Below are 25185 nucleotides of genomic sequence, written 5' to 3' on the forward strand. Positions count from 1 at the left end.
TTTATTTAGAATATAAAATGAAATGGAAGGAAAACATGGACAGTGCAATACATCTGTTATGTAAGTAAAGGAAGTATTTATCTACTTACATATGTGTTTTCTTTGGGGGGCATGTTATTGCTAATAGTTCCTCTTTAAAGGGAAGGTTCACGGTCGCTCTGTAAAAAATAAAAACACAAATACACTTACCTGGGGCTTCCTCCAGCCCGTGTCAGGCAGGTCGTGCCCTCGGTGCCGCTCCGCAGGCTCCCGATCTGGCCAGGCCGGCTTCCAGGTCGGGCTCTTCTGCGCTCCAACGTGCGTCTCACGTGGGCGCGCTGACGTCATCGGACGTCCTCCGTGCTGTACTGCGCAGGCGCAGTAGTTCTGCGCACGTCCGATGACATCAGCGTGCCCACGTGAGACGCACGTTGGAGCGCAGAAGAGCCCGACCTGGAAGACCGGAAGCCTGTGGAGAGGCGCTAAGGGCATGTCCTGCCTAACACGGGCTGGAGATAACCCCAGGTAAGTGGATTTGTATTTTTATTTTTTACAGAGCGACCATGGACCTTCCCTTTAATGCGTAATACCTGGCTTCTTTTCCGATACAGTAGAATCTCCTTATAGTAACAATCTGACATAGCAAACATCTGGCTATAATAAACTCAGGCCCTAGGTCCCAGTCTTGCGCCTGCATGAATTTACAATATATGATGAATTTTGATATAATAAACTTCTGAACAAACTACTTGGCCTGGTCCCTTGAAGTTAGAGAACACAGGGGATTTCAGTTTCCCTGTAAACGCTAGTAATTAATTCCAAGATGCTGTAATTATAGATTCAGGACTGTGGACATGAGCTCAAATGCTGACACCTAAGGGGTAAGTGAGGACAGGACAGACTATACAGCGGAACGTTTGTGGTCTTTAACTTCCCGGGCGGACCAATTTTCCACCGCACCGGCATCTCCACGTCGCCATAGCGACAGGGGACGCGCTGCGCCTGCGGGGGGAAGATGGCACAGGAGCGCGAGTTGTCCGAAGCTGCTCTTTTCACCTTCCAGCCGGTGCCGAACCGAACCTTCAGCTTCCTGGAGAGCCGGGATACCCGCGAGCTGCTCACCAAATGGTAACCCGGCCTGTCACGGGACTGTAGCTGCAGGGATGGGCGTGACAGGGAGCTGCAGGGCTTCTGCATGTCAGAGAGCGCACACACCAATCACTTCCTCCCGGAAACGTGCACTCAATATCGGGTGCCCTGCTGTCCCACCTGCCTGGGGACCACTCATCACTCTGTTGCTTTAGAAGATATACTAGTTTTGGAGCAGTATTGGGTTAGGTCAGAACCCCTTTGGGAATTACACTGTCCCTAGGAATGAGATTTCCCTCCAGCCCCTGGGTCCTCAATAGACCTCCAACGTAGGCAATCCTGGTCAAAGTAGTACAGACTTGACAGCAGTGCCTAAAGCCTCTTACGGACCTATGAGAACTGCCTTCCATAGGAATGGTTCAGGGTGGAGCTCTGTACAGATGCACCGCTAGCCTAGAGGCTAGCGATGCTTATGCTACTATTGCGGGGTGTTGCAAGGAGCACAAAGGTGCGGCTTCCAGTGGACAAGGTGAGAAAAAACAATAATTAGGACATTGCTAAAGATCCAGCTGGCATGCTTGATGTCGGGGTTCCCATACACAGGCTAATTCTAGCCATGGGCAATTCTTAAAGGGAAGGTCCGAGATGATTAAAAAAGCAAAAAATCAACGTACCCCGGGCTTCCTCCAGCCCCTGGCAGCCATCCTGCGCCCTCGCTGCAGCTCCGGTGGCACCTGGTCTCCGGTGCAGATGTTGACCTCGCCAGTTCGGCATCTACTTGCGTTTCAGCGTGCGTCTCACGGTGTCGCCAACCAGATGTGCAGTCCAGTCCAGATGACATCAGCGTGACTCCGTGAGCCGCACGCTGAAGTGCAAGAGGCATTTTGTACTGGAGGGGACCCCGGGTCACAGGCGGGGAGCGAAGCTGCGGTGAGGACACAGGACGGCTGCAAGGGGTTATGGAGGCCCAGGATGCTTCAATAGCGGCCTTAAGCTCATCCGGAGTGTTGTATCTTGCGTCTCTCAACTTTCTCTTCACAATATCTCACAGATTCTCTATGGGGTTCAGGTCAGGAGAGTTGGCAGGCCAATTGAGCACAGTAATACCATGGTCAGTAAACCATTTACCAGTGGTTTTGGCACTGTGAGCAGGTGCCAGGTCGTGCTGAAAAATGAAATCTTCATCTCCATAAAGCTTTTCAGCAGATGGAAGCATGAAGTTCTCCAAAATCTCCTGATAGCTAGCTACATTGACCCTGCCCTTGATAAAACACAGTGGACCAACACCAGCAGCTGACATGGCACCCCAGACCATCACTGACTGTGGGTACTTGACACTGGACTTCAGGCATTTTGGCATTTCCCTCTCCCCAGTCTTCCTCCAGACTCTGGCACCTTGATTTCCGAATGACATGTAAAAGTTGCTTTCATCCGAAAAAAGTACTTTGGACCCACTGAGCAACAGTCCAGTGCTGTTTCTCTGTAGCCCAGGTCAGGCGCTTCTGCCGCTGTTTCTGGTTCAAAAGTGGGTTCATGCTTCCATCTGCTGAAAAGCTCTATGGAGATGAAGATTTCATTTTTCAGCACGACCTGGCACCTGCTCACAGTGCTAAAACCACTGGTAAATGGTTTACTGACCATGGTATTACTGTGCTCAATTTGCCTGCCAACTCTCCTGACCTGAACCCCATAGAGAGTCTGTGGGATATTGTGAAGAGAAAGTTGAGAGACGCAAGACCCAACACTCTGGATGAGCTTAAAGAGAATCTGTATTGTTAAAATCGCACAAAAGTAAACATACCAGTGCGTTAGGGGACATCTCCTATTACCCTCTGTCACAATTTCGCCGCTCCTTGCCGCATTAAAAGTGGTTAAAAACAGTTTTAAAACGTTTTTTTATAAACAAACAGAATGGCCACCAAAACAGGAAGTAGGTTGATGTACAGTATGTCCACACATAGAAAATACATTCATACACAAGCAGGCTGTATACACCCTTCCTTTTGAATCTCAAGAGATCATTTGTGTGTTTCTTTCCCCCTGCAGCTATCTTCCACTGAAGTGTCAGGCTGTTTCTTCCTGCAGAGTGCAGACAGCTCTGCCTGTATGTAATTCCTCAGTATGTGAAAGCCCAGCCAGCTCAGAGGAGGATTTATCCAGCTTGTAAAAGATAAGAGAGAAGAGAGAAGCTGTCCTAATCTAAATAATACACAGGAAGTGTGCAGAGAGGGGCTTGGAGGGGGGAGATGCATCACAGAACCACAACACTGAAGAACTTGGCAGCCTTCCAGACACAGGCTGACAAGTCTGACAAGAGAGAGATAAGTTGATTTATTACAGAGATGGTGATAGTAGAACATGCTGCAGTAAGCCAGAACACATTAGAATAGCTTTTGGAACTTGTAGGATGATAAAAAACAGGATGCAATTTTTGTTACGGAGTCTCTTTAAGGCCTCTATCGAAGCATCCTGGGCCTCCATAACACCTGAGCAGTGCCACAGGCTGATTGCCTCCATGCCATGCCGCATTGAAACAGTCATTTCTGTAAAAGGATTCCCGACCAAGTATTTAGTGCATAACTGAACATAATTATTTGAAGGTTGACTTTTTTTGTTTTAAAAAAACTTTTCTTTTATTGGTCGGATGAAACATGCTAATTTTTTGATATAGGAAATTTGGGTTTTCATGAGCTGTATGCCAAAATCATCAATATTAGAACAATAAAAGGCTTGAACTACTTTAGTTGTGTGTATTTGAATCTAAAATATATGAAAGTCTAATGTTTATCAGTACATTACAGAAAATAATGAACTTTATCACAATATGCAAATTTTTTTAGAAGATCCTGTAGATTTTTGCTTTTTAATCACCTCGGACCTTCCCTTTATGTGTGTGTAAGTAGCCTAGAGGAATACCTTGGGGGTAGTTCAGATATACTTACCTGGGGCTTCTTCCAGCCTTCTACGGTATATAATGTACCCCACGCTGTCGTTTTGATCCTCCCCAGGGTGCCACTTTCTGCTCCAAAAGATCCCCACCCAGAACTCTGGTCGCAGCTTCTGCACATGCACGGTCCCATTTGAGTGCCTCCTCCCCTGGGAAATAAAATAAATATGTCAGTTTCCATAGAATTCTCACTTCAGTTGTCGTTTGAGGAACCAAGTCAGAAGGAGGCTTATTATTAGCCAAAAGCTTACTGTTTATTCATCTCTAAGTTAGCCAATAAATGGTATCATCCTGATTCAAAACTCCTAGGGCTTGATTCACAAAAGAGTGGTAACTGATAGCACGGCCGATTTTGCATGAAATTTCGCGTTGCGCGCAATCGCTTTTTGCGCGCAAACAATATCGATTTAGTGTGAAAATTCGTGTTTGCGCGCAAAAACGTTATCGTCTTACGTGAAATTTCGCGATCGAGCGCAACGCGAAAATTCGCGTGAAAACGGCCGTGCTATCAGTTAGCACTCTAGTGAATCAAGCCCCTTATGTTTAAAGTGAATGTTTACCGATTGAAAAAAGAAAAAGTCAGATACTTACCTAAGGAGAGGGAAGGCTCGGTCCTAATGAGCCTTCCCTCTCCTCTCTCGGTGCCTGGTCCCGCGCAGGATCCCCCGTGGCAGTATTCGACCAGTTCGGTCAAATACTGCCACTTCGCCATGTCGAAGGGAGCTTTCGGAAACCTTCGGGAGCACTCGGGCTCCCGAGGACGGGGCTGCTCCATACTACGCATGCGCGAGCGCCCTCTATGACGCGCTCACGCGTACGTAGTATGGAGCGGCCAGTCTTCGGGAAGCCCGAGTGCTCCCGAAGACCTCCGAAGTCCCTGCGGCGGCGGACGCGAACGGGGGAGCCAGCGCAGCACCGAGGGCACCGGGAGAGGAAAGGGAAGGCTCATTAGGACCGAGCCTTCCCTATCCTTAGGTGAGTATATGACTTTTTCTTTTTTGAAACGGTACCCATTGGCTTTAAAGACATTTTCTCTAAGAAAAGATCTGTGATCACGGTGATTAGTTCACTGTGATCACATTGTCAGGAGCCAATGAAATATGTCAGCTGATTAAACAGTGGGTTTCTGTAAGGGGGTGGCAAAAGATGTCATAAATAGATTGATCCGCTCAGTCTAATTCTAATATCCAACCAAGATGGGCAGAAATGCAGTGGTTATTTTCACATATCCTTTCCTGTTTTTAATTCTTTAAGGATTTCACTTTGTGACGTCTTTCTGCATCTCGGATTATCTATGCCCTACCTGCCATTTATATGCTGACCACTGGCAATCATTGACAGAACCAGGGTAGGAAATTATCTGCCAAGCCGTGTCATTATTTTGTCATGTCTCCAACAAGGAGCTATATTACTGTCATAAGGAAATGGCCCGATGCCTTGCTGGGGAAATAACTTTGTGATCACACCATTTTTGCACCTCATAACTCTTAAATAAGAAAATTCCACTGGCTTCTTGACAAGGAAGCAGACTGCTAAGTAATCCTCTCACTTGGTTGTACTACTTCCACTATTAATATTATTGTGTATTTATATAGCACTGACATCTTCTGCAGCACATTACAGAGTACATAGTCATGTCGCTGACTGTCCTCTGAGGGGCTCACAATCTAATCCTACCATAGTCTAATGTCCTACCATATTATTATTATGTATTTATATTGCGCTGACATCTTCTTTGTTGCTTCACAGAGAAGAACATGTAAATGATAATCTTATGCACAGGCTTACTCAGGAGTGCCACTTATTCAGTATGCTACCTCCACATGGCTTCCTTTTGGCCCACCCTTTCCTTACTCATAGGGCTACATTCACAGTGTTGCATTGTGGTGCGGCATAACGGCTGCTTTGTAGCATGGCTTGCTGCACTGCAGTCAGTGGTGTAGCTAAGAAGCTGTGGTCCCCAGTGCAAGTTTTGCATTGGGGCCCCCCAAGCTCTCTATACATAACAATTGATACGCCACACCAAGGACAACCACAGTGTCAGAGGTGCAAGAAAGGGATGGGAAACGGTGTGTTAATGATCACTGCTATTCTAATCATCAATAGAAGTGAATATTATCAGCATAGGACTGTAACAATTGGTGTCAGCAACACAGATTTTTCTGATTATTGGTGATCTGCAGTCTCACCAATAATACAGATATTATACCTGATTATGTGGTGATCTGCAGAATCACCAATAATGCTAGTATAGCTAGACACGGGACAACCAATGTGGGATTGTGTTTTGGTGCAACAGTAACGAGAAGAGGAGATCTCCCGAGGAGCGGGAGATTCAGACAACACTGCAGCCAAGGATCCCCTGAGGAGCAGGGGATTCAGACTGTACTGCTGCCAGTGGACACCTGAGGAGCAGGGACCACTGACTGTGCTGCAAGGATGATCACCTGAGGAGCAGGTGATTAAGACTCTACTGCAGCTAGCGGACACTTAAGGAGCAAGTGTTACAGACAGTGCTGCAAGGGCTGATCACCTAAGGAGTAGGTGACAGCTCTTAGAGATTCCTCACTAATGGCTAGGCACACTAGTGAGGACAGGAAGGTCAGACAAGCAAGGTAGGCAATGTACGGACAGATAAAGTACAAAGACGGAAGGCTGATTCGGTATATAGGTTCAGGCAGAGTTGGCAACAATAATCAGATAGGCAGAGGTACCCAATTAGCAAACAGGAGAGTAGTCAAGGAAGCAGAAGGTCATAACAGATAAACAATAGCAAAGTAGCAATATCCTAGTCTTGGTGTGAAGTCCTTGGTTTCACCACCTGGGATCTAGACTAAGGTATAGTACACAGATAACACAATGCAATTAGTACTTTAAAGGGGAACTTCAGCCTAAACAAACATACTGTCATTAAGTTACACTAGTTATGTTAACTAAAATAGATAGGGAATACAATCTCTTACCCACCCTGTTTTAAAAGAACAGGCAAATGTTTGTGATTTCATGGGTGCAGCCATCTTTTTCATAGGGGCAGACATCTTTTTGGTTGAAAGGAGGTGAGAGGGAACATGAGACAGTTCCAATTGTCCTGTGTCCTGATCACCCCTCCCAGTTGTGTGTGCTAGGCTTCAAATCTCAAATTCAAAATTTAAAAATAAAAAAATTGCACCAAAACAGTTTTCTTCTGTACAGCTAAAAATGATGCTTTGGTAAGAAAAACAAAGTTCTGATGCTGTGAAACTGTTAAAGAAACACCAAACCTTTTCAGTGCTGCTGAGTAGATTTTTAGTCTGGAAGTTCACTTTAAGCTATCAACGGAAACTGGCTAAGTGTGGATCCCCAGCTCCAGCTGGTTCTAGCACACTGTAGGATCTGACTAGGGTCTGAGCGCTAACACGTTAGCATTTGCAACAGCAGACAACCAGCAACTGACAGGCAGGTCCTATATATACTCAGAGCGCTCCACAGCGCCGCCCCAGTCACTCAGCCAATCTGGAGCCCTACTGAAGTCAGCTGACCGGCTGATCAGCTGACTCCTCTTTTACTTGCATAAAGGTCTTGTCGCCTGGCGCGCGCAGCTCTCAATCTATGTGCACTAGAAGGACCAGGCAAAGGAGCAGCATGTAGCTGCGCGGCAGAGGCCGCCGGCTGATACGCGGAGATAGCCGTCATGCCGCTTGGCCATGCGGCGGTATCTCCGCTATCCTTTACAAGGACCAATAAAGAGCTAATACTGTGGTTGAAGATGGGCCCCTTGGGGCCCCTCTAGTCCAAGGACCCCGATGCGGTGGCTACCTCTGCACCCCCTATTGCTATGCCCCTGACTGCAGTGCACCACTTATGCAACATTCACAGCGCGTTGAGGTTTAACAGCGCACAACATCATAATGCAATGCGCTACCACGAAACGCGCGCGTTAACAATGACAGTGAAGCATAGTTTTAATTGACTATGCTTCACTGTATGCAAGGCAATGCCCAGGTAATGTACATTTACATTTTCCCCTTGCAATGCAATGCAGAACCCACACACGATACAATAAAATGATCCACTTTTACGACAATTCGATAAAAAGAATCGGATTTCCCCCAAAAAATCGAAAGCTTTTTTTTTCATTTGAGCAAGAAATCCGATCAGATATCCCATTTTTATTCGATTAAGGTTGATGGGGAATGGTGGATTTTTTCTGATCAATCTGATAATTTTTTATGAAAATTGAATGGTGTGTGGTAGATTGTCAGTTTATTAATATACACACCCTAGCAATTTTCTCAGAGTTTCCAATCATTTTTATCATAATTGAGGAAAAATTGAATATGTGTGTGTGTTGCATTGGTCAGATTTTTGAAATGTTACAATCAGTCAGAAAAATTGATTGCAATTCTTGAATGGAACAGATATTTAAAAAATTGTATGGTGTGTGGCCACCTTATCAGAGTGCCTGTCCTCTGCATTGCTGCACATAACGGCTTCCCCTCAGCCTAGCATCTCCCTCCCATTTAAAGTATTATTATTATTTATTTATAAAGCGCCAACATATTCCGTGGCGCTGTACAATGAAGAAAACAAACAAGGGATATATAATGATACAGACAATGATATACATCAAATATGAACACTGATACAAAATACAGAATTGGTAATTACAATAGCAAATTTAACATGACTAAAATGTATAAATGTCTAACAGTGTGCAAGCAATTAAATAATAACATTCCATGACACAAAAGGGTGAGAGCCCTGCCCTTGCGAGCTTACAATCTAAAGGAATGGGTTGGAAACAAGAGGTGGGGGAAGTATACAGTATATGTACAGGCAGTGCTTAGTTAGGTTATTTAGTGAGGAGTAAATGTAGATGCGAGGTTGAAGGGTGCATGGCCTAAGCTAGAGAATATGCTTGTCGGAAAAGGTGGGTTTTGAGGGAGCGTTTAAAGATTTCAAAGTTGGGAGATTGGCGGATGTGCTGTGGAAGGGCATTCCAGAGGAGGGGTGAGGCACGTGAGAAGTCTTGTACCTGTGAATGTGAGGAGGTAATTGTAGATGAGGATAAAAGAAGCTCGTGTACAGATCTGAGATTGTGGTTGGGTTGATACCTGTGCCACAGTATGTGGCACATGTGATGATGTCGGCGTGCACTCGTAGTGATGGCACTGAGACATAGGTGGATTCCAAAGGGGAGACCCCGAGGAGAGGAAGAAATGGGATAGCAATGGAGGAAGGACAGTAGTGCTACCAGGGTCAGTTTTCTGTTTAGGCCGCATAAGCTGCAGAGTAGGAGAGCTGCTGCCCACAGGGGGAGCTGGGCATTGATGACAGAGTGTGAGGGGCGTTTGGGGGATTTTTTTAAGCGCAGGCGATTTGTACATATTGCCCTAAAAGCGCTTGCTCTGTGCTTTCCAATGAGATAGTTCTCATTGAGGCTTGCCGTTTGCTTGCCGCTGACAAAAGCGTTGCATGTACCATTTTCAGTGCTATTTGCCCTAAATGGAGGGTATAGGGAAATTGCAAAGTGCTTGAAAAAGATTGGCCTCAATTCATTAAACTTATCTCCTGTCTTTAAAGAGAACCTGTACTGAGTAAAAATATTTAAAGTAAACACATGAGGCAACTTCAAATGAACATTACATAGTTACCTTGCCATCAGTTCCTCTCAGAAGCTCACCATTTTCTTCTGACAATAATCCCTTCCAGTTCTGACAATATTTTGTCAGAATTGAAATATATCAGTTGCTGTCAGTAAAATATCAGTTGCTGTCAGTTATAGCTGAAAAGACAACTGCTATGCAAAGTAATGTCCATGTTTCCCTATGGCTCAAGTGGGCGATGTTACAGTTTAACTGTGTGCTGACCAGGAAGCTGTTATGGGAAATGACCATTTTCAAAATGGAGGACGGAAAATTCCCTTGATCACAGTGAACAAACAGGACGCGGGACAGGAGAAAGACACTGAGGAGTAGACTACATGGAAGGTAAGTATGACTTGTGTATGCTTATTTTGACTTTTAATGTTCAGTTCAGGTTTTCTTTAATAACTCTTCTAGAGTTGTTACCATGGTGATAAGGCATGTAGTATTCAGGAAACATTTTACCTCAGGCAAGCCTAAAGTTAACTCTTCTGTCTTTAAATTAACTCTCCATTCCTTAAAATAACTCCAGAGTTAAAGACAGGCTGTTAATTAGCTGCATGTGAAAACTACAGAGGAGGTAAATTAACTACAGAGGAGGTAAATTAACTACAGGAGAGGTAACGTAAGGAATGAAGAGGTAAGATAACTCTCTCACTGGTGGAGGTAAGTTTTCTCTTGCCTTATTATCCCTAGCATGATCTTAGTGAATTGAGGCCAAATTTCCCCAGTGCTTTAATGAATAAATACATTGTATTTATTCATTCCCGGGGGCAAAGTAATCACTTCCTGACTGACGTCAGGAAGGGATTGAAACAATTGCACTTATAACACGCAGAGCGATTTGTAAAAATATCGCTCAGCGCGGGCGAGAGCGCAGATGGAACGCAGTGTGAACGAGGCCTGAGAGAAGGCATCAGATAAAATTAGAATGTATATGTATGGCTGCTTTCCAAGGAAGGAGCGCCTCATACAAGAGGGGGACTGCTGTTTATGGAAGAAGGAGCTATTATAACCAGGGTTGCACTTGGAAGCGAAGCCAAGCCACTGGTCCTCAAAGCCGCAGGCCATTGCTGTGGCGGCGCATGCATTTATATTTAGCGCCAACTTGTGTCACCACTCTGCTTCCCCCTCTGTGCTCCTGTAGTCCCATAGGAATTAGTATAGCACAACAAAGAAATGGCCGCCGGAGTGTATACTCAGTATACACTGGAAAATGCCAGCCATTTTTGAAGTCCTATAGCGATTATTATGGGACTGTGAAAAATGGCCGCAAAGTCTTGGTGGAGGGGGTGGAAGAACAGAGACATGGGCCTGGACTTGATGAATGAAGGGTAGCCACTGTGCCAGCAGCAATCATTCACTTGCAGCCACCACTGCAGACTTAAAGAAAACCTGTAATAAAAAACCTCCCCTGGGGGGTACTCACCTCGGGTGGGGGAAGCCTCCGGATCCTATTGAGGCTTCCCCCGTCATCCTCGGTCCCACGGCGGCGGCGAAAATCCTCCCAGAGCGGCGGCGATGAAAATATTTACCTCTTGGCTCCAGCGCAGGCGCAGTATCCGCTCTTCCCACGGAGATAGGCGAAAATAGACGATCTTCATCAGGCCGCTCTACTGCGCAGGCGCAAGTCTCCTGCGCCTGCACAGTAGAGCGGACCCAACGGAGATCGGCTATTTTCGCCTATCTCTGTCAGAAGAGCCGCAACAGCGCCCCCGCTGGAGCCAGGAAAGGTAAATATTGCACATCCCGAAAATTGTCGCCTGTGCGTTCCGTGGGCTGCAGCAAGACCGCCGTGGGACGCAGGAGGACGGGGGAAGCCTCAATAGGGTCCAGAGGCTTCCCCCTACTGAGGTGAGTACCCCCCAGGGGAACTTTTTTTCAGTACAGGTTTTCTTTAAGGGGACATGCTGACGCCTCTTTCACACTAGGGCGTTTTCATTGCGTTGCGTAGCCCTTTTTTTATTGCAGGTTAATGCTCAGGGCGGTAATTTTACCGCAACCCACTGCAGGGCAATGAACATCTATGGGAACTTTCATACTGCCACGGCGCAATGCAACAGAAAGTGATGTTTTTGCCACATCTCCGACGTTCAGATAGACCTACATTACCGCACGATTATGTGGCGATCGTGGTGGGCCGGAAGTCATGAAAGTCTGTGGTGACACAGGGATTTAAAAAATGATGGCGGCGCGGAAGCGTATTTTATACAATACGCTTCCGTGCACTTCCGTATTTCCAAAACAGGAAGTGAGCGTCACTTCCTGTTTGGCTATCGCCCCGAAGGGGATTACCGCGTATTTACACGGTAATCCCTGAAAGCCTGTTGTGGTGGAGCCCCGGGCCTCACGCTGCCGTCAATCCCTTGTGTGAAACAGGCCTCAAGCAATGAAAGCCTATATGAGATTTCATACCTGCCACGATGCGGCGGAAGTGTCGCATTTGACGCGAAAGTAACTGCACATTATCGGGCAATATTCATGGCGACATGCAGCGACGAAAGTCATGTAAGTCAATGGCGAAGCACATATCGCGGTAGCGTGTTTTTAAAATACACATGCGTGTAATTCATTTGGCCACAGGAAGTACCGGTAAGCGTTAAGGTCCGTACACACGCCGGACTGCAGGCAACGACGGGTCCGTCGTCACCTCCCGCTGGGTGGGCGTTCCAGCGGCAGTCCGGCGTGTGTACAGTCTGTCTGCAGACTGATACGGCTGTTTCTGAGCGATCCGCTGTGCCGTATCAGTCTGCAGACAGACTGTACACACGCCTGACTGTCGCTGGAACGCCCACCCAGCGGGAGGTGACGACGGACCCGTCGTTGCCTGCAGTCCGGCGTGTGTACGGACCTCTAGAGAGCATCACTTATTGCTTGGCCTGCAGCCAGAAGTGAGATTACCACACATTGCCATATTAGGTCCGTTGCAGATCAGATGCGTTTTACACGGATCCGTTTTCTAAACTTTTCTTTTTCCCATCACTGTGCGTGCTGCCCTCTATACTTCAGAAGGTGGCATTGCAGGCAGTGGCTCTAGTGATGGGAAGTTTGGCTCTTTTCAATCAATCGATTCATTCAAATCAATTTATTGAAAATAACCAGATTGTGAACCGAAGGAATCAGAATCAGAATCAACTTTATTCGCCAAGTACGGCAGGAGCCGCACCTGGAATTTTTTGTGGACACAACGGCAATTGGCTTAGCAACATCAACATGGTACAGATAATATCTACATAGACACTACAGCAGTTTGACAGTCAATAGCAGCAGTGGCAACAGCACATGGTACAGATCTTAGCTACAGAGACACCCTGACTTCAATTTAACACTTAGTTCAGTTGAGCAGGTCTATTCTTATGCAAACAGACATTTGAACGATGACATGTGGTACAGCATGGCCAGCCGGAGACTGTTCTTTCCGTGCTCGTGTTCCGCACGGGGGTGGCCGAGGAAGATTAGGGGATGTCGGTTGGGAGAGTGCATGAATTAAGTAGGGCAACCGCTTGGGGAAAGAAGGTGTTTTTATGCCTCGTGGTTTTGGTGAGGATGGACCTATAACGGCGACCTAGAGGAAGGGGGGCGAAGAAGCAACTGCCTGGGTGGGAGGGGTCTTGAGTGATCTTGTTTGCCCTGGACCTCATTCTTGATGATTGAAGGATGTCCAGGGGTGGCAGGGGTGACCCGATGATCTTCTCAGCAGCACTGATCACCCTTTGGAGTTTGTGTTTGTCCCTTGCATTAGCCCCGGAGTACCAGACAATGATGGAGGAGCAAAGGACAGACTCGATGGTGGCAGAGTAGAAGCTGATCATCTGCTCCTGCGACATCCCGAACTTCTTCAGCTGCCTGAGAAAGAACAGCCTCTGCTGGGCTTTCCTTTGAATTACGGAGGAGTTCGCATCCCACTTCAGGTTATCCGTGATGGTGGTACCAAGGAACCGTGCGCTGTGTACTCTTGAGACCTCCGTACCATCAATGAAGACCAGACTGGGAGGCGGAGCGTTCCTTCTAAAGTCTACAATTAGCTCCACAGTTTTTGCCGTATTTAATACAAGTTTGTTTTCCTTGCACCACCTGAGGATCCGCTCAATCTCCTTGCGATATTCGTGCTCATCGTTTTCATCTATGAGGCCTAGTATGGTGGTGTCATCCGCAAACTTGATGACCTTGACAGAGTCAGCGGATGAGGTACAGCTGTTCGTGTACAGTGAAAAGAGAATCGGGGACAGCACACATCCTTGCGGGGCACCGGTGTTGGTGATTCTAGCACTGGAAGAGCAGCCGCCGATCCTGACTAACTGCGACCTGTTCGTAAGGAAATCCTTGATCCAGGCGCACAGATTAGGGTCAACACCAAGTCGTACTAGGTTGTCATACAGGATGGCCGGACAGATGGTATTGAAAGCGGAGCTGAAATCCAGGAGCAGTATCCTGGCGTAGGAGTTGGGTTTATCCAGATGTTTCATGACGTGTGCTAGACTGATGTTGATAGCGTCCTCAACGGACCGGTTGGGCCTGTATGCAAATTGCAGGGGATCTGTTTTGGTGACGGTGTACCCCTTCAGATAGGGGAGAACCAGTCTTTCGGAGGTTTTCATGATGATTGAGGTTAAGGCAACCGGTCTGTAATTGTTTAGATCCGAGACACCTGGCTTCTTGGGGACCGGAATGATATTCGCTTTCTTGAAGCAGGAAGGGACCTTGCTCACTGTCAGGGATTTGCTGAAAATAGAGGTTAGGATCGGGGCCAGCTGGCTTGCACAGTTTTTCAGGCAGGTTGAGGATATGCCGTCCGGGCCCGGAGACTTTCTAGTGTTGAGCTTCTGGAGGTACAGTAGTACATCAGCCTCCCGGATAGTTACCGGTGCTTGGAGGGCAGTGGCAGCTTGGGGAGGTGTGGCAGGAGGCTCCTCAGGTGGGGGTGAGATTGCTAGGTCCTCAGAGTGGGTGGGTAGGTGCTCGAACCTGCAGTAGAATTTGTTGAGCTCCTCGGCTAGCGCAGTGCTAGGAAGTGTGTGTTGGGGAGGGGGCTTGAAATTAGTAGCTGCCCTGAGGCCTTTCCAGACTTCCCGTGTGTTGTTGGACTGAAGGTCCTGTCTTATGGCCCGTACTCACGGGCTGCAGAAGTGGCCTGTCGCCAGCACACGTGAGCGTGTGGGCGACAGGCCGGCGACAGCTCCTCGCCAGGTCCCTCCGCGTACACACGCGGAAGAGGGACCAGCGGCGAGACGGAAGCTGTCGCCGACGTTCCTCCTCCCCCCGCCGGAAGCTCCATTTACCACAATGGAGGTTGCTGTCGCTAGTCCGCGTACTCACGCGGACTAGCGACAGTTGCGGGGGAGGTGCGGCGGCGACTGTCGCCATGCTATTGAAACTTTCAATCGCATGGCGACATGAGCGACGGGCGACAGTTCGGGGTGCGCGCGCGCGCGACGGCCCATACTCACGGGCGACCTGTCGCCGCAACACGCGCACGCCGCGTGTTGAGGCGACAAAAGTCCCTCGTGAGTATGGGCCATTAGTTTGTTTGAGTAGTCCCGCTTGGCCACCTTCAGCTCTCGGTTCAAGGAGTTCCTGGCCTCTCTGAACTCCTCTGGGGTGCCGGTTTTGTGTGCTTCCTCTTTGATTTTCCGTAGGTGGCGTAGCCTGCCATTGAACCAAGGTTTATTGTTTGGGAAGACTTTGATGTTCGTTGTTGGGATGCATGCCTCCTCACAGAAGCGGATATAGGATGAGACATTCTCCGTCCATTCACCTAGGCAGGGAGCCTCCAGGACCGACCAGTCCGTGCTGTCAAAGCAGGCTTGTAGTTGACCCTTGGCCTCCTCAGTCCACTTTTTAACAGTCCTAACAGTCGGCTTGGAGGATTGAAGAAGCCTTCTGTATGTGGGGATCAGGTGGATTATGCAGTGGTCGGAGTTGCCTAGGGCAGCCCGGCGAGTAGCCTTGTACGCATCTTTAAGGACCGTGTAGGTAAGCTCCCCGCTATACATTGTAACAAGTTTTGCAGAAACTAGCTGGAGGGGTAGCAGGGTTGGGGGGACCCAGGTAAGGGAAGGGGGGACGTCCCCTCTCCCCGCTGCCACCCCCATCCTGCCTGCCACACCCCTCCAGCATGGCTGCTGCCTCTCCCCTCACAAGCTGTGACACAGAAACGGATACGTTACTGTGTCCACAATCTGCCTGTGTAGAGGGTGATCAGTTTTCCCATTGCCTGCCACTACCCCTGCATGTATCGGGGTCCAGATCCGTTGCGTGAAAATGCAGCAGATCCGGACCTTCCGTTTAGGTTTTGAAAACAGGTCCACGCAAACGCAGACAGATCAGTTTTTTGTTTGGGTGAAGATGGTTGATATTTTTAACATTGCTATCCGTGGCTCCGGTTTTGATCAGGTTTTAAAAATGCCACGGATACGTTTCCGGACCTAGTGTGAACCAGCTCTTAATCTCCAAAGGCTATTGGAAATGCTGATTTCTGATGTAAAACCGGCCTGACAGCACACATGGCATATGGTTTACTTCCTGTGGAAATGTTTTATTTGACAAAACTATAATAGGCATACCGTACCTAGGAGCAATCAGAAAAAAATGTGTTTCATTTTGCTAGTTCGTCCCCCTAGCTATCTAAAGACCCCTGACCTAAGGTGTCAAAATGTATGGATCCAGTGCTGAGTACCAGGTCCCCTTTCCCATCCTCCCCTCATTCCCCCTGCTCTAGTGGTGCCAATATTGAGCAATCCCAGTCTGATTAATCCAGCGAGCTTCACACAGTGTTCCGAGGTGCCTGCTGGTGTAATATTTGCAGCACAAGCAGTGGAGACTTAACACTGACCTGTCTGTTCCTCACTGACTCCTTCGCTGTACGACTTCAATCAGCCTGTTGTGTGCTTGCTAATAGCGAGTAAATAACATTACCATAACTGCTTACGCAGTGCAAATGTCGTCTGCTCAGAACCTGCAGTAAATAAACTGATAATACCGTAAAAGCGGCCCTGAGGTGAATGATGCCTCAGTCTCTGCAGTATATTGACTTTCCTCGTGTCCAGAGCTGGGCGTGGCTCCAGCCTGTGTGGCTGACCGGTGTGGTGTCGCTGTGTTTGCTGGGAGCCGCAGTAGCCGCTTCACACGGATCTCACTGTTGCCGAGATTAGCTGGTGATGTAAGGAGAGATCCTGGGGGATATTGGCTGCTCTGTAAATGTAATATTGCTTCATAATTCCGCTATAAAGTTCCGAGCATCTGGAAAACTCTTTTTTTTTTTTTCCTTTTTTCACAAGTATTAGAGCAGCTTGTGAATATCAAGTGATCAAAGCCAAACTCTTGCCTAAAATCCAGACTCCAGACGCAGTGCTGAATATACCATCTGGTGGCACAGCAAGCGCAGTGTTACCTTTCTGGGGGCAAACCGGAGCCCTGCATGTAAAAAAAAAGCCTGTTTTTTACAAGGTGGTCATGTGATCTGACGCAGCCCAGATGAAGGATTTCACTGCAGGCTCTGCCAGCGGGGTTACTGTTGCTGCTTAAGGTGGCCATACATCTAGCAATGACTGGTAGATTTGACCAAGAGACAAATCTCTCTCTGATTGAATCTGATTAAAGAACAATATGTTGGATGCCCATATAGGGCCGGCTTTCTGGAAAGGCCACCAAGGCCCGAGCCTTGGGTGGCAGTTGGCCAAGGGGCGGCTGGACGTGGAAGAGGGATTGCTGCGTATAGATGTAGAGGCTGCAAATGAAATACAGAGGTTGCAAATAAGGAGCAACACATGGAAATGGGGAGCTGCTGCCCGATTGTATCTGTATATAACTGACAGAGACTGCCGTACATGAATGTTTAGTTATGGAAGAGGAATAGGAGAGGGTTGCTGTACGTGGAAGGGAAGCTGGAAGGAAGAAAAAGTGTAATTCTGGCCCTGTGCCCATTCACCTTATAGGCCAGTGATAGGCAAACTTAGCTCTCCAGCTGTTAAGGAACTACAAGTCTCACAATGCATTGCAGGAGTCTGACAACCACAGTCATGATTCATAAAGGCACATGCATTGTGGGACTTGTAATTCCTTAACAGCTGGAGAGCCAAGTTTGCCTATCACTGCCTTAGGCCAAGTCCCAATCGATTTTAGCATGAAATCTCTTGGGAATCGGCCTTTTGACACCGCATCCGCCGCCTCGTCGGCCTGACTCTGCCCCCCCAATGTAAAATGTTCCCGCCCGGTGCACTATACTGTACCTGTCCATGTCTGCTGCTGGCTCCGGGCTCTGTCCGAATCCACCCCACGTAGTTGCCCGACGTATATGTCACACACACGCCCACCATGTAGGGCACGTGTATGCGGGATTGCGGACGGAGCTCGGAGCCAGCGGCGGACACGGACAGGTAAAATATGGTGCACCGGGAGGAATATTTTAAATTAGGAGGGACACCTCCGCTGCCTTCTTATTGGCCGCGATCGAGATTATCCGGCCGCAAAATTTAATGTGCCGGTAGATCGCAATCGACCTATTGGGCACGCCGGCCATATAGCCTTCCTGGTCCTCTCGACATGTCCTTGTTCCACCGCCAGCCCCCAGTGAAACTCTTCATCCAGCCTGGTTGAATAGGTCTTCAGTCCTACTAAGGCAGCCTCGGAAGTACTACTGTTCCCGAGTGCTTCCTAAGACGAGCAGATCTGTACTGCGCATGCACAAGTCTGAGCTCGCACATGCACAGAACAGATGCACCTGTCTTTGGAAGAATTCAGGGATGCGAGTGCTTCTGAAGCCTGCCGAGGATTTAATGGGGGCCCGGTGGATGGAACAAGGGAATGGAGAGAGGAACAGGAAGGCTTTTTGGGATCCAGATCCTTCCCTCCTCTTAGGTGAGTATAAGCACGAAGTTTTGAATTGGGATGGTTTGCTTTTACTGATGGCTAACATTGTACACTACTCTGCTGCTACTACGTAGGTGGGAATCTACCTCATTTTTCAGCTCACTTCAGTATTACTTTAAAGAGAAACCGTGACCAAGAATTTAACTTCATCCCAATCAGTAGCTGATACCCCCTTTCCCATGAGAAATCTTTTCCTTTTCGCAAACTGATCATCAGAGGGCTCTGTATGGCTGATTTTGTGGTGAAACCCCTCCCACAGTGTGATGTCAGGACCATGGTTCTGACAGTTTCCTGTCTGTGAATTGTATTGTGGGAAATAGCTGTTTACAGCTGACTCCAACTGCCCCAAAAAAAAACAGTATCTCCTTCCACTGACATCACCTGCCAGTAGTAAAAATGTCACCATGTGATAAATGTCTGAATGTAAATCAGGAAGAGGAAAGATTTTACAATGGGAAAAACACTGACTAAATCATTTATACATAATTATTGTAAAAATGAAGTACTTTTTTATTACATTATTTTCACTGGCGTTCCTCTTTAAGGCTGCTTGCACACCAAGACGTTACAGGCGCACGTTAGTGCGCCTGTAACGCTCCCCCAACGCACAGCAATGTAACACAAGTGGGCTGTTCACACAGCCCACGTTGCGTTACATGTAACGCTGCACGTTCTGTGCAAAGTGCAGCATGCTACGGCGTTGGAGCGGCTATAGCCGCGTTAGACTGTTTGCACATGCGCAGTGGGGGGCGGAGGAGGCGGGGAGAGCCAGCTACAGTAGCCGCGCACATGGCTACTTAATATTCACTGCACTGGCGGGCGCTGATTGCATCACGTGGTCCCGCTGGCCAATCAGCGCCACTCTGGGAGACATTATAGGACTCGAGCCGCCTAACGCGGCTCACTCTACCGTCGGCTCTTGCAGCACCATACGTTGTGTTAGGTGCACGTTATGTGACCTTAACGTGCCACCTAATGCAACGTCTTGGTGTGCAAGAAGCCTAAATAAGCCCAAATGAAAATGGAGGTGTATACATTCTTTTTTTTTTTTTCATTTTTGTAGGTCTATGAATGGAAGACTGACGGCACAAGTCTTCCGCTATGACCAGTATTTCCAGCCCTATCAGAAGGATGACTTTGTTCTGGTGAGTTATGTGTATCTTATAGCCGTGTGACTGCTGGTGTATCACCATCACGAGCCGTGCAATGTCTCAGTGTCACCTGTGTTATTATTACTGTTATTACTGTTTATTCACGTCACACTGACACATGAAGTAGTACTGAACAGTCAGATTACAATCGTGATGCAATCAATCATAATTAACTGACACAGCTGGAGAGGAGCCCAGAAGAGTTGGGGGTGATATTGGGAGACCACAGTTATGAGAGATGGCAGTGTCATCGAGAAGTGGCTAGTAACTAGTGAAAGTGAACCGAGCAGCATTTTTAGCATCCAGGGCATCTTAATAGCACATTAGAAATGCATGCTAATATGTGGCTCATTATAAAAAAAAACTTCAATTTTACTTTTTACTTTTCCTTTTTACATTTAAAAGTTTAGCAGAGGCCTTTATTACCCAGCGTCTGAAGCCTGTCTGGCCACAGAAATTTCAGGCAGAAAAGGACTGATGTAACTATTTTATTGCACACATTAGCAGAGAGCAAACAAAAGCTTTCATCAGCAGGGGGGTCGAGAGATAGGACACTGCGCTTCAAAGAGTTTACAGAAGCCACAGATGCTATCTTCACACCTTCCCCTGGATAAATAATGAGCAGCTAGAAGGTGGGGGGGGGGGGCATTGCAGCTCCTATAGCTATTAGAAACCAGGAAAAAAATGTGGTGCTTGGTTCCCTTTAATGAACTATCACAGGGCAGAAAAGAAGTAATACAGGCAGCTCGGAAGAGGTGGTCTAGAGCCTTTTAAATTTGTTCAATCCTAACTAAACTCAGAATTGTAGGAGGGAAATTCTAACAGGAATGTAAACCGTGAATCTAAACAGTGTATAAAAGGAAAGTGATGGATTGAATACATTTTTATGGGCCAAATGTGCTTGGAGCTGCAATATTATGAATAATTTATATAGCACCAGCATCTTCCGTGGCAATGTACATAAGAATACATAGTATAATAATGCCATATAAACATTACAACAATTAATAATACAAGACAATGGGGGATTACAGCTGATGCAGTATACAAATAAAATACAGCTCTTACATAGGGGTCGAAGATATGTATGCGCATTACACAGCATTGAGATACAGGAGGGGAAAGACAGCCCTGGCCAATCAGCCCTGGCCCAATCAGTGGAACCCACTACAAATAGCTAGCGTTTTTAATTAGCGTTTTGTAAGCAATTTCATGAGCATTTTCTGGCGATTTTAGTAGCGATTTTAAAAAGTGTACGCTTTTTGCCTGCAATTGTGATAGCAATTTGCGATTAGCGATTTTTATTCTGATTGGTCCTTTTCATTTATTATAATTTTTTTTCCAGTTTGCAGTCACTTAAAATCGCACTCAAATCGATATGTGTAGCAATTTATGAGCGATTTGCCATACTTTACATTGAAGCACAAACGCTGCATGTCCTGAGATTGCGATTTTTGCTAATCGCAATCGCTACTGTGGAATTTGTTACATCTGCGTACATTGGCACAGCGTTTAGGTGAATCGCGATTTAAAGCGCTCCCTAAATGCTCAAAAAAGCACTCTAGTGGGTTCCAGGCCTCATGCTGGGTACACACGATGCTATTTCTAGTCCGATCTACAGGAATTGGACAGTTATTTCTGTCACGTGCATCGTGGATACCCAGCATAACATTGTGAGGGGTTAAGGGATAGGACAATAGGTGAAGGGAAGCTGTATATAAGATGGGAAAGTGGTGGTCAGTGTCCTAAGTGAGATAGTATGTTTGCCTAAAGAGGTGAGTTTGTAGGTTGCGCCTTAAAGAGACTCTGTAACAAAATTTTCAGCCTTATTTCTTCTATCCTATAAGTTCCTATACCTGTTCTAATGTGGTCTGTCTTACTGCAGCCTTTCCTAGTTGCATAGTGGCTGTATTATCTCTGTTATATAATCTAATCTTCTTTCCTCTGACGGCTTTGTCAGGCTCAGGCACTCAGGCAAGAATGTGCTGTTCTGCTTGTTATAGGCAGAAGCTATACACACCATCTCCACACACCCCCTGCAGGCTCTGTGTGAGTCACAGACTGAGCTCCTCTAAGCCTATCACATGCCATGTCTTTTGTTTGTAAACACTGCATAAAACTGGCAATTACAAGCCAGGATTGAAGCAGGGAGTGGCAGAAACAGCACAGAGGGGCCCAGGAGAACATAATGAATAGAATGGTATGCTTTTTATTGTAAGAATTTTAGAGTACAGATTCTCTTTAAAGGGAACGTGAAATGAGGGGATATGGAGGCGTCCAAATCGTTTCAGATCGTTTTTTGCGATAGATTTTGCTTAGATAAGTACCCAACATCTATTTCAAAATTTAACACAGTCCGATTGGACTTGTTGGAAATTGCTGTATCTAATAGATCCGATCTGACGGAAAATTTGACCGTGTAGATGAGGCTTAATACTTTAAACTGCAGCCCCTGAATAATCATGCAGATCAGATACATCTGACGGAAATCTAACGAGATTAGCTGCATGCTTGTTTCAGGTGTGTAAACTGAGGTGAGAATGATCAGTAGGACTGCCAGGCAACTGGTATTGCAGCCTTCCTATACATCTTACTGCAGTTTCCCTTTAGAGCAAATCCGTAACATTTTAAGTCGGATACTTAAACCTATGGAAAGGGGAGGCTCCGTTTTTTTGTAGTCTGCACCTCATTGAATGCCCCACCCCCACTCCCCTTGCTGCCTGCCTATCACTATCACTTCATCAGAGTCAGACACTCAGCAGCTCAGCCTCGCCCTCGCCGTTCAGTTCTTCCAGGCGAGCGCTTTAATAACAGCGCAGGAGATTTGGGCGCAGCCGGCGCCACCATAGGCCGTAATAGGAATTACGGCTATAGCGGGGCACAGAGAGTAACTTCGGCGTCATCAGAAGACTGAGCTGAAGTTACTTTTAAAACTCCTCCAGAATGTATGTAATTTCCGCCAGCAATAGCTGGAAGCCGAATTACATCAATCCCAACCATCCATGTGGACCTGGAGGGAGAATAGTAATTAACGCTGCTGGGACTTGTGCAGCAGCAGGATAAGCCATACTGGCTGTATCCTGCGCCCAAGTCTCCCTGTGCCGATTACATATGTATGCCTTCCAGGAACTACGATTTGTGAATTACCCGTGTCCTAGCTGTGGCTCTGTGCATTTTGTCCTAGGCTCTGCTGCTGCTACTTTCTCCTATAGACAAAAATGGCTTCACGCACGCTGGAGCCTCTGGATGCACTCAACCTCGCCCCTTTAACCCCAGCGGCACCATGGGGGCGGAGCTACATTGCACGGCCCACGTCTGCAGCTATTACAGCACGCTGAGGGGGCGGATTTGTGTGCTGCTGCGGGTGGGCCATTTAGGACATTTTTGCAACTGTCTAAAGCTACGTACACACATGCGACAACGATCGTTCGTTGTGACCGACGAACGAACTTTTAATTGACGAAAGAACGACCTAAGTAAAGATAGTTTTAAAAGGTGTGTAACGATCAGATCGTTAGAACGAACGTTACATCACGTAAAGCAACTATTGCTCATGCGCATAAAAATGAAAAGTTCCATGGAGAAATAGTGAAATGCGCATGTCAAGCCTTGTACGAACGACCGTTTCCAACGATGTACTACTTTTGCAAACGGTCGTCGTTGGAAAAAATCCGCCAAGCTAGATCGTTCGTTTTTAACGATCTAGCTCGTCCGTCGTTAGACTTAATGGTCGTTGGCTGCTTTTTTTTTAAACGATCGTCGTTTGAAACGATCGGGGAACGATCGTTTCAAACGACTATAGTCACATGTGTGTACGAACCTTAAGACTCTGGGACGGGGGGACCCAAATACGGGGACGTCCGGTCACCGTACTTTACTTAATCAAAGTCAAGCCTCCTGGTCTCCAGCCCTTATGATAGATATTGTATACAGAGTCCCAGTAATGAGTCATATTACTGAGCCCCATGTTGGAGCTGTGATAGATTACTTTGCTATGACTGTAGTGTACTCCCATGTTTAGTAACCAGTCCTATAAGGTGAAAGGGCTGCAGAGCAATGATCCCTAAACCTGCGGATGTCATTAGAGGCAGAGGAGGGTGAGACTGACTGTAAATGACTTTATCAGATGCCCGCATCGAGCGCCTAGTGTCCAGCAGACATCACGTATGCTAATGACATTTCCATCTACAGCGAGTGCCACTTGGCCAGCAGCAGCTTACAATAGTTTATTATTCAGTTGTCTGTACAGAGGTGAGCTGGCAGGAGAAGGCCGTTTCCAAAAGAGGAGTGACAGGACAAGAAGAAACTATTTTTATGTACTTCTAAGGTGTAGAAAGGCGCATATTGCCTTGTCTAGCTAGCTGCGCCAGCACCCAACTCCTGCCATTTCTATTCTCTGTCGCTTTATTACTCCAACTGGCGCTGAAACTGATTGGCTTGGCCCTCAGTGCTATCCTTAGTACTTTTCCCTGTGTATTCTGCACTGTCCTCTCATACCAGTCATCATTTTCCTTTTACTCTGTGAAAACTTCTTGGTTTGTAACCTAGATTGCTTCTGCATTCTGGCATAATGGGGGTGTCAAATTCAAATACACAGCAGGAGCTTAACAATAGACCCTGCAAGGAATGCAGCCACAGGGGGGGTGCAGAATGCACAGGAGACCCTGTCCTGAGACACTGACAACTAAGAGCAAGGAGTTAAAAAAAACTTTCTGCTCTCTACACACTTGTTCTAATGACTGCATCTGCTCAGCCACTGATAAGGAATCATACAAAGATTTGTAGACAATCCCTATTCAGCTGGCTCTTCTGTACAACATGTAACACTTTGCCCAATAGGATGTGACATGTGACGCAAACAAGTGGATCCTACAGTATATGACATGTGACGCAAGAAACATACACACCCCCTGCTTTAGTCCCACCAACAAGGGATATGGGTCACTGTTTTACCCAATTTTGGGGATCCACATTTGAAGGGATGGCTAGATTGATGCGCCCTCAGTATGTGTATACACGATCTGTGTTTATGTGTACATGGGTTGCCCTGACAACCCATGCATCGCGCGCAGTCACTGGGGCGATGGAGAAGCGGGTTTGATGTGCCCGGCCGACACTCCTATCAGCGGCGCCGGAGTGAGGGCGGATGTGACGTCACCGGCTGTGACGCAGCGTCCAGAAAATCCCTGCAGGCGGCTATTAGCATAGGGACGTCGCACAGAGTCCGATACACAGGACGGGGCACTATGCTGTTCAGTAACGGGGGAGAAACGAGGATGGACATATACATGGAGGAGGTACTTTCAGAAAGGGGCAGTGACGGAGGGGTGTATTTAAACCACTCAGCAAAGTACGCACTTAGCTCTGACTTGAGCGGGTTGCTGGGGGAATCTCTGTTGCTTGGTGGGGGGATTGCTCTTTGTATATAATGTATTTATTTGTGTATCACATACTCCTGACGACGCCTCTATAAGTGAGGTGAAACAATTGTTGAGTGGCACCCTAATGTACCTGACACTATCTTCCT

General features: G+C 47.1%; 1 protein-coding gene across 2 annotated transcripts in view; it reads left to right on the top strand.

Annotated features, from left to right (window-relative positions):
- The first annotated feature begins 951 nt into the window (after positions 1 to 951).
- Positions 952 to 25185, top strand: part of CFAP300 (cilia and flagella associated protein 300) — a 130477-nt gene continuing 106243 nt past the window's right edge. For both annotated transcript variants that reach the window (XM_068264936.1, XM_068264941.1), the window contains exons 1-2: positions 952 to 1107; positions 19571 to 19652. In XM_068264936.1, the coding sequence (XP_068121037.1) occupies positions 995 to 1107; positions 19571 to 19652 (195 nt within the window). In that variant the 5' untranslated portion in view covers positions 952 to 994. The remainder of the gene's footprint in view (positions 1108 to 19570; positions 19653 to 25185) is intronic.

This window comes from Hyperolius riggenbachi, chromosome 2 (assembly GCF_040937935.1).
Source record: "Hyperolius riggenbachi isolate aHypRig1 chromosome 2, aHypRig1.pri, whole genome shotgun sequence".
Classification (NCBI taxonomy): Eukaryota; Metazoa; Chordata; class Amphibia; order Anura; family Hyperoliidae; genus Hyperolius; species Hyperolius riggenbachi.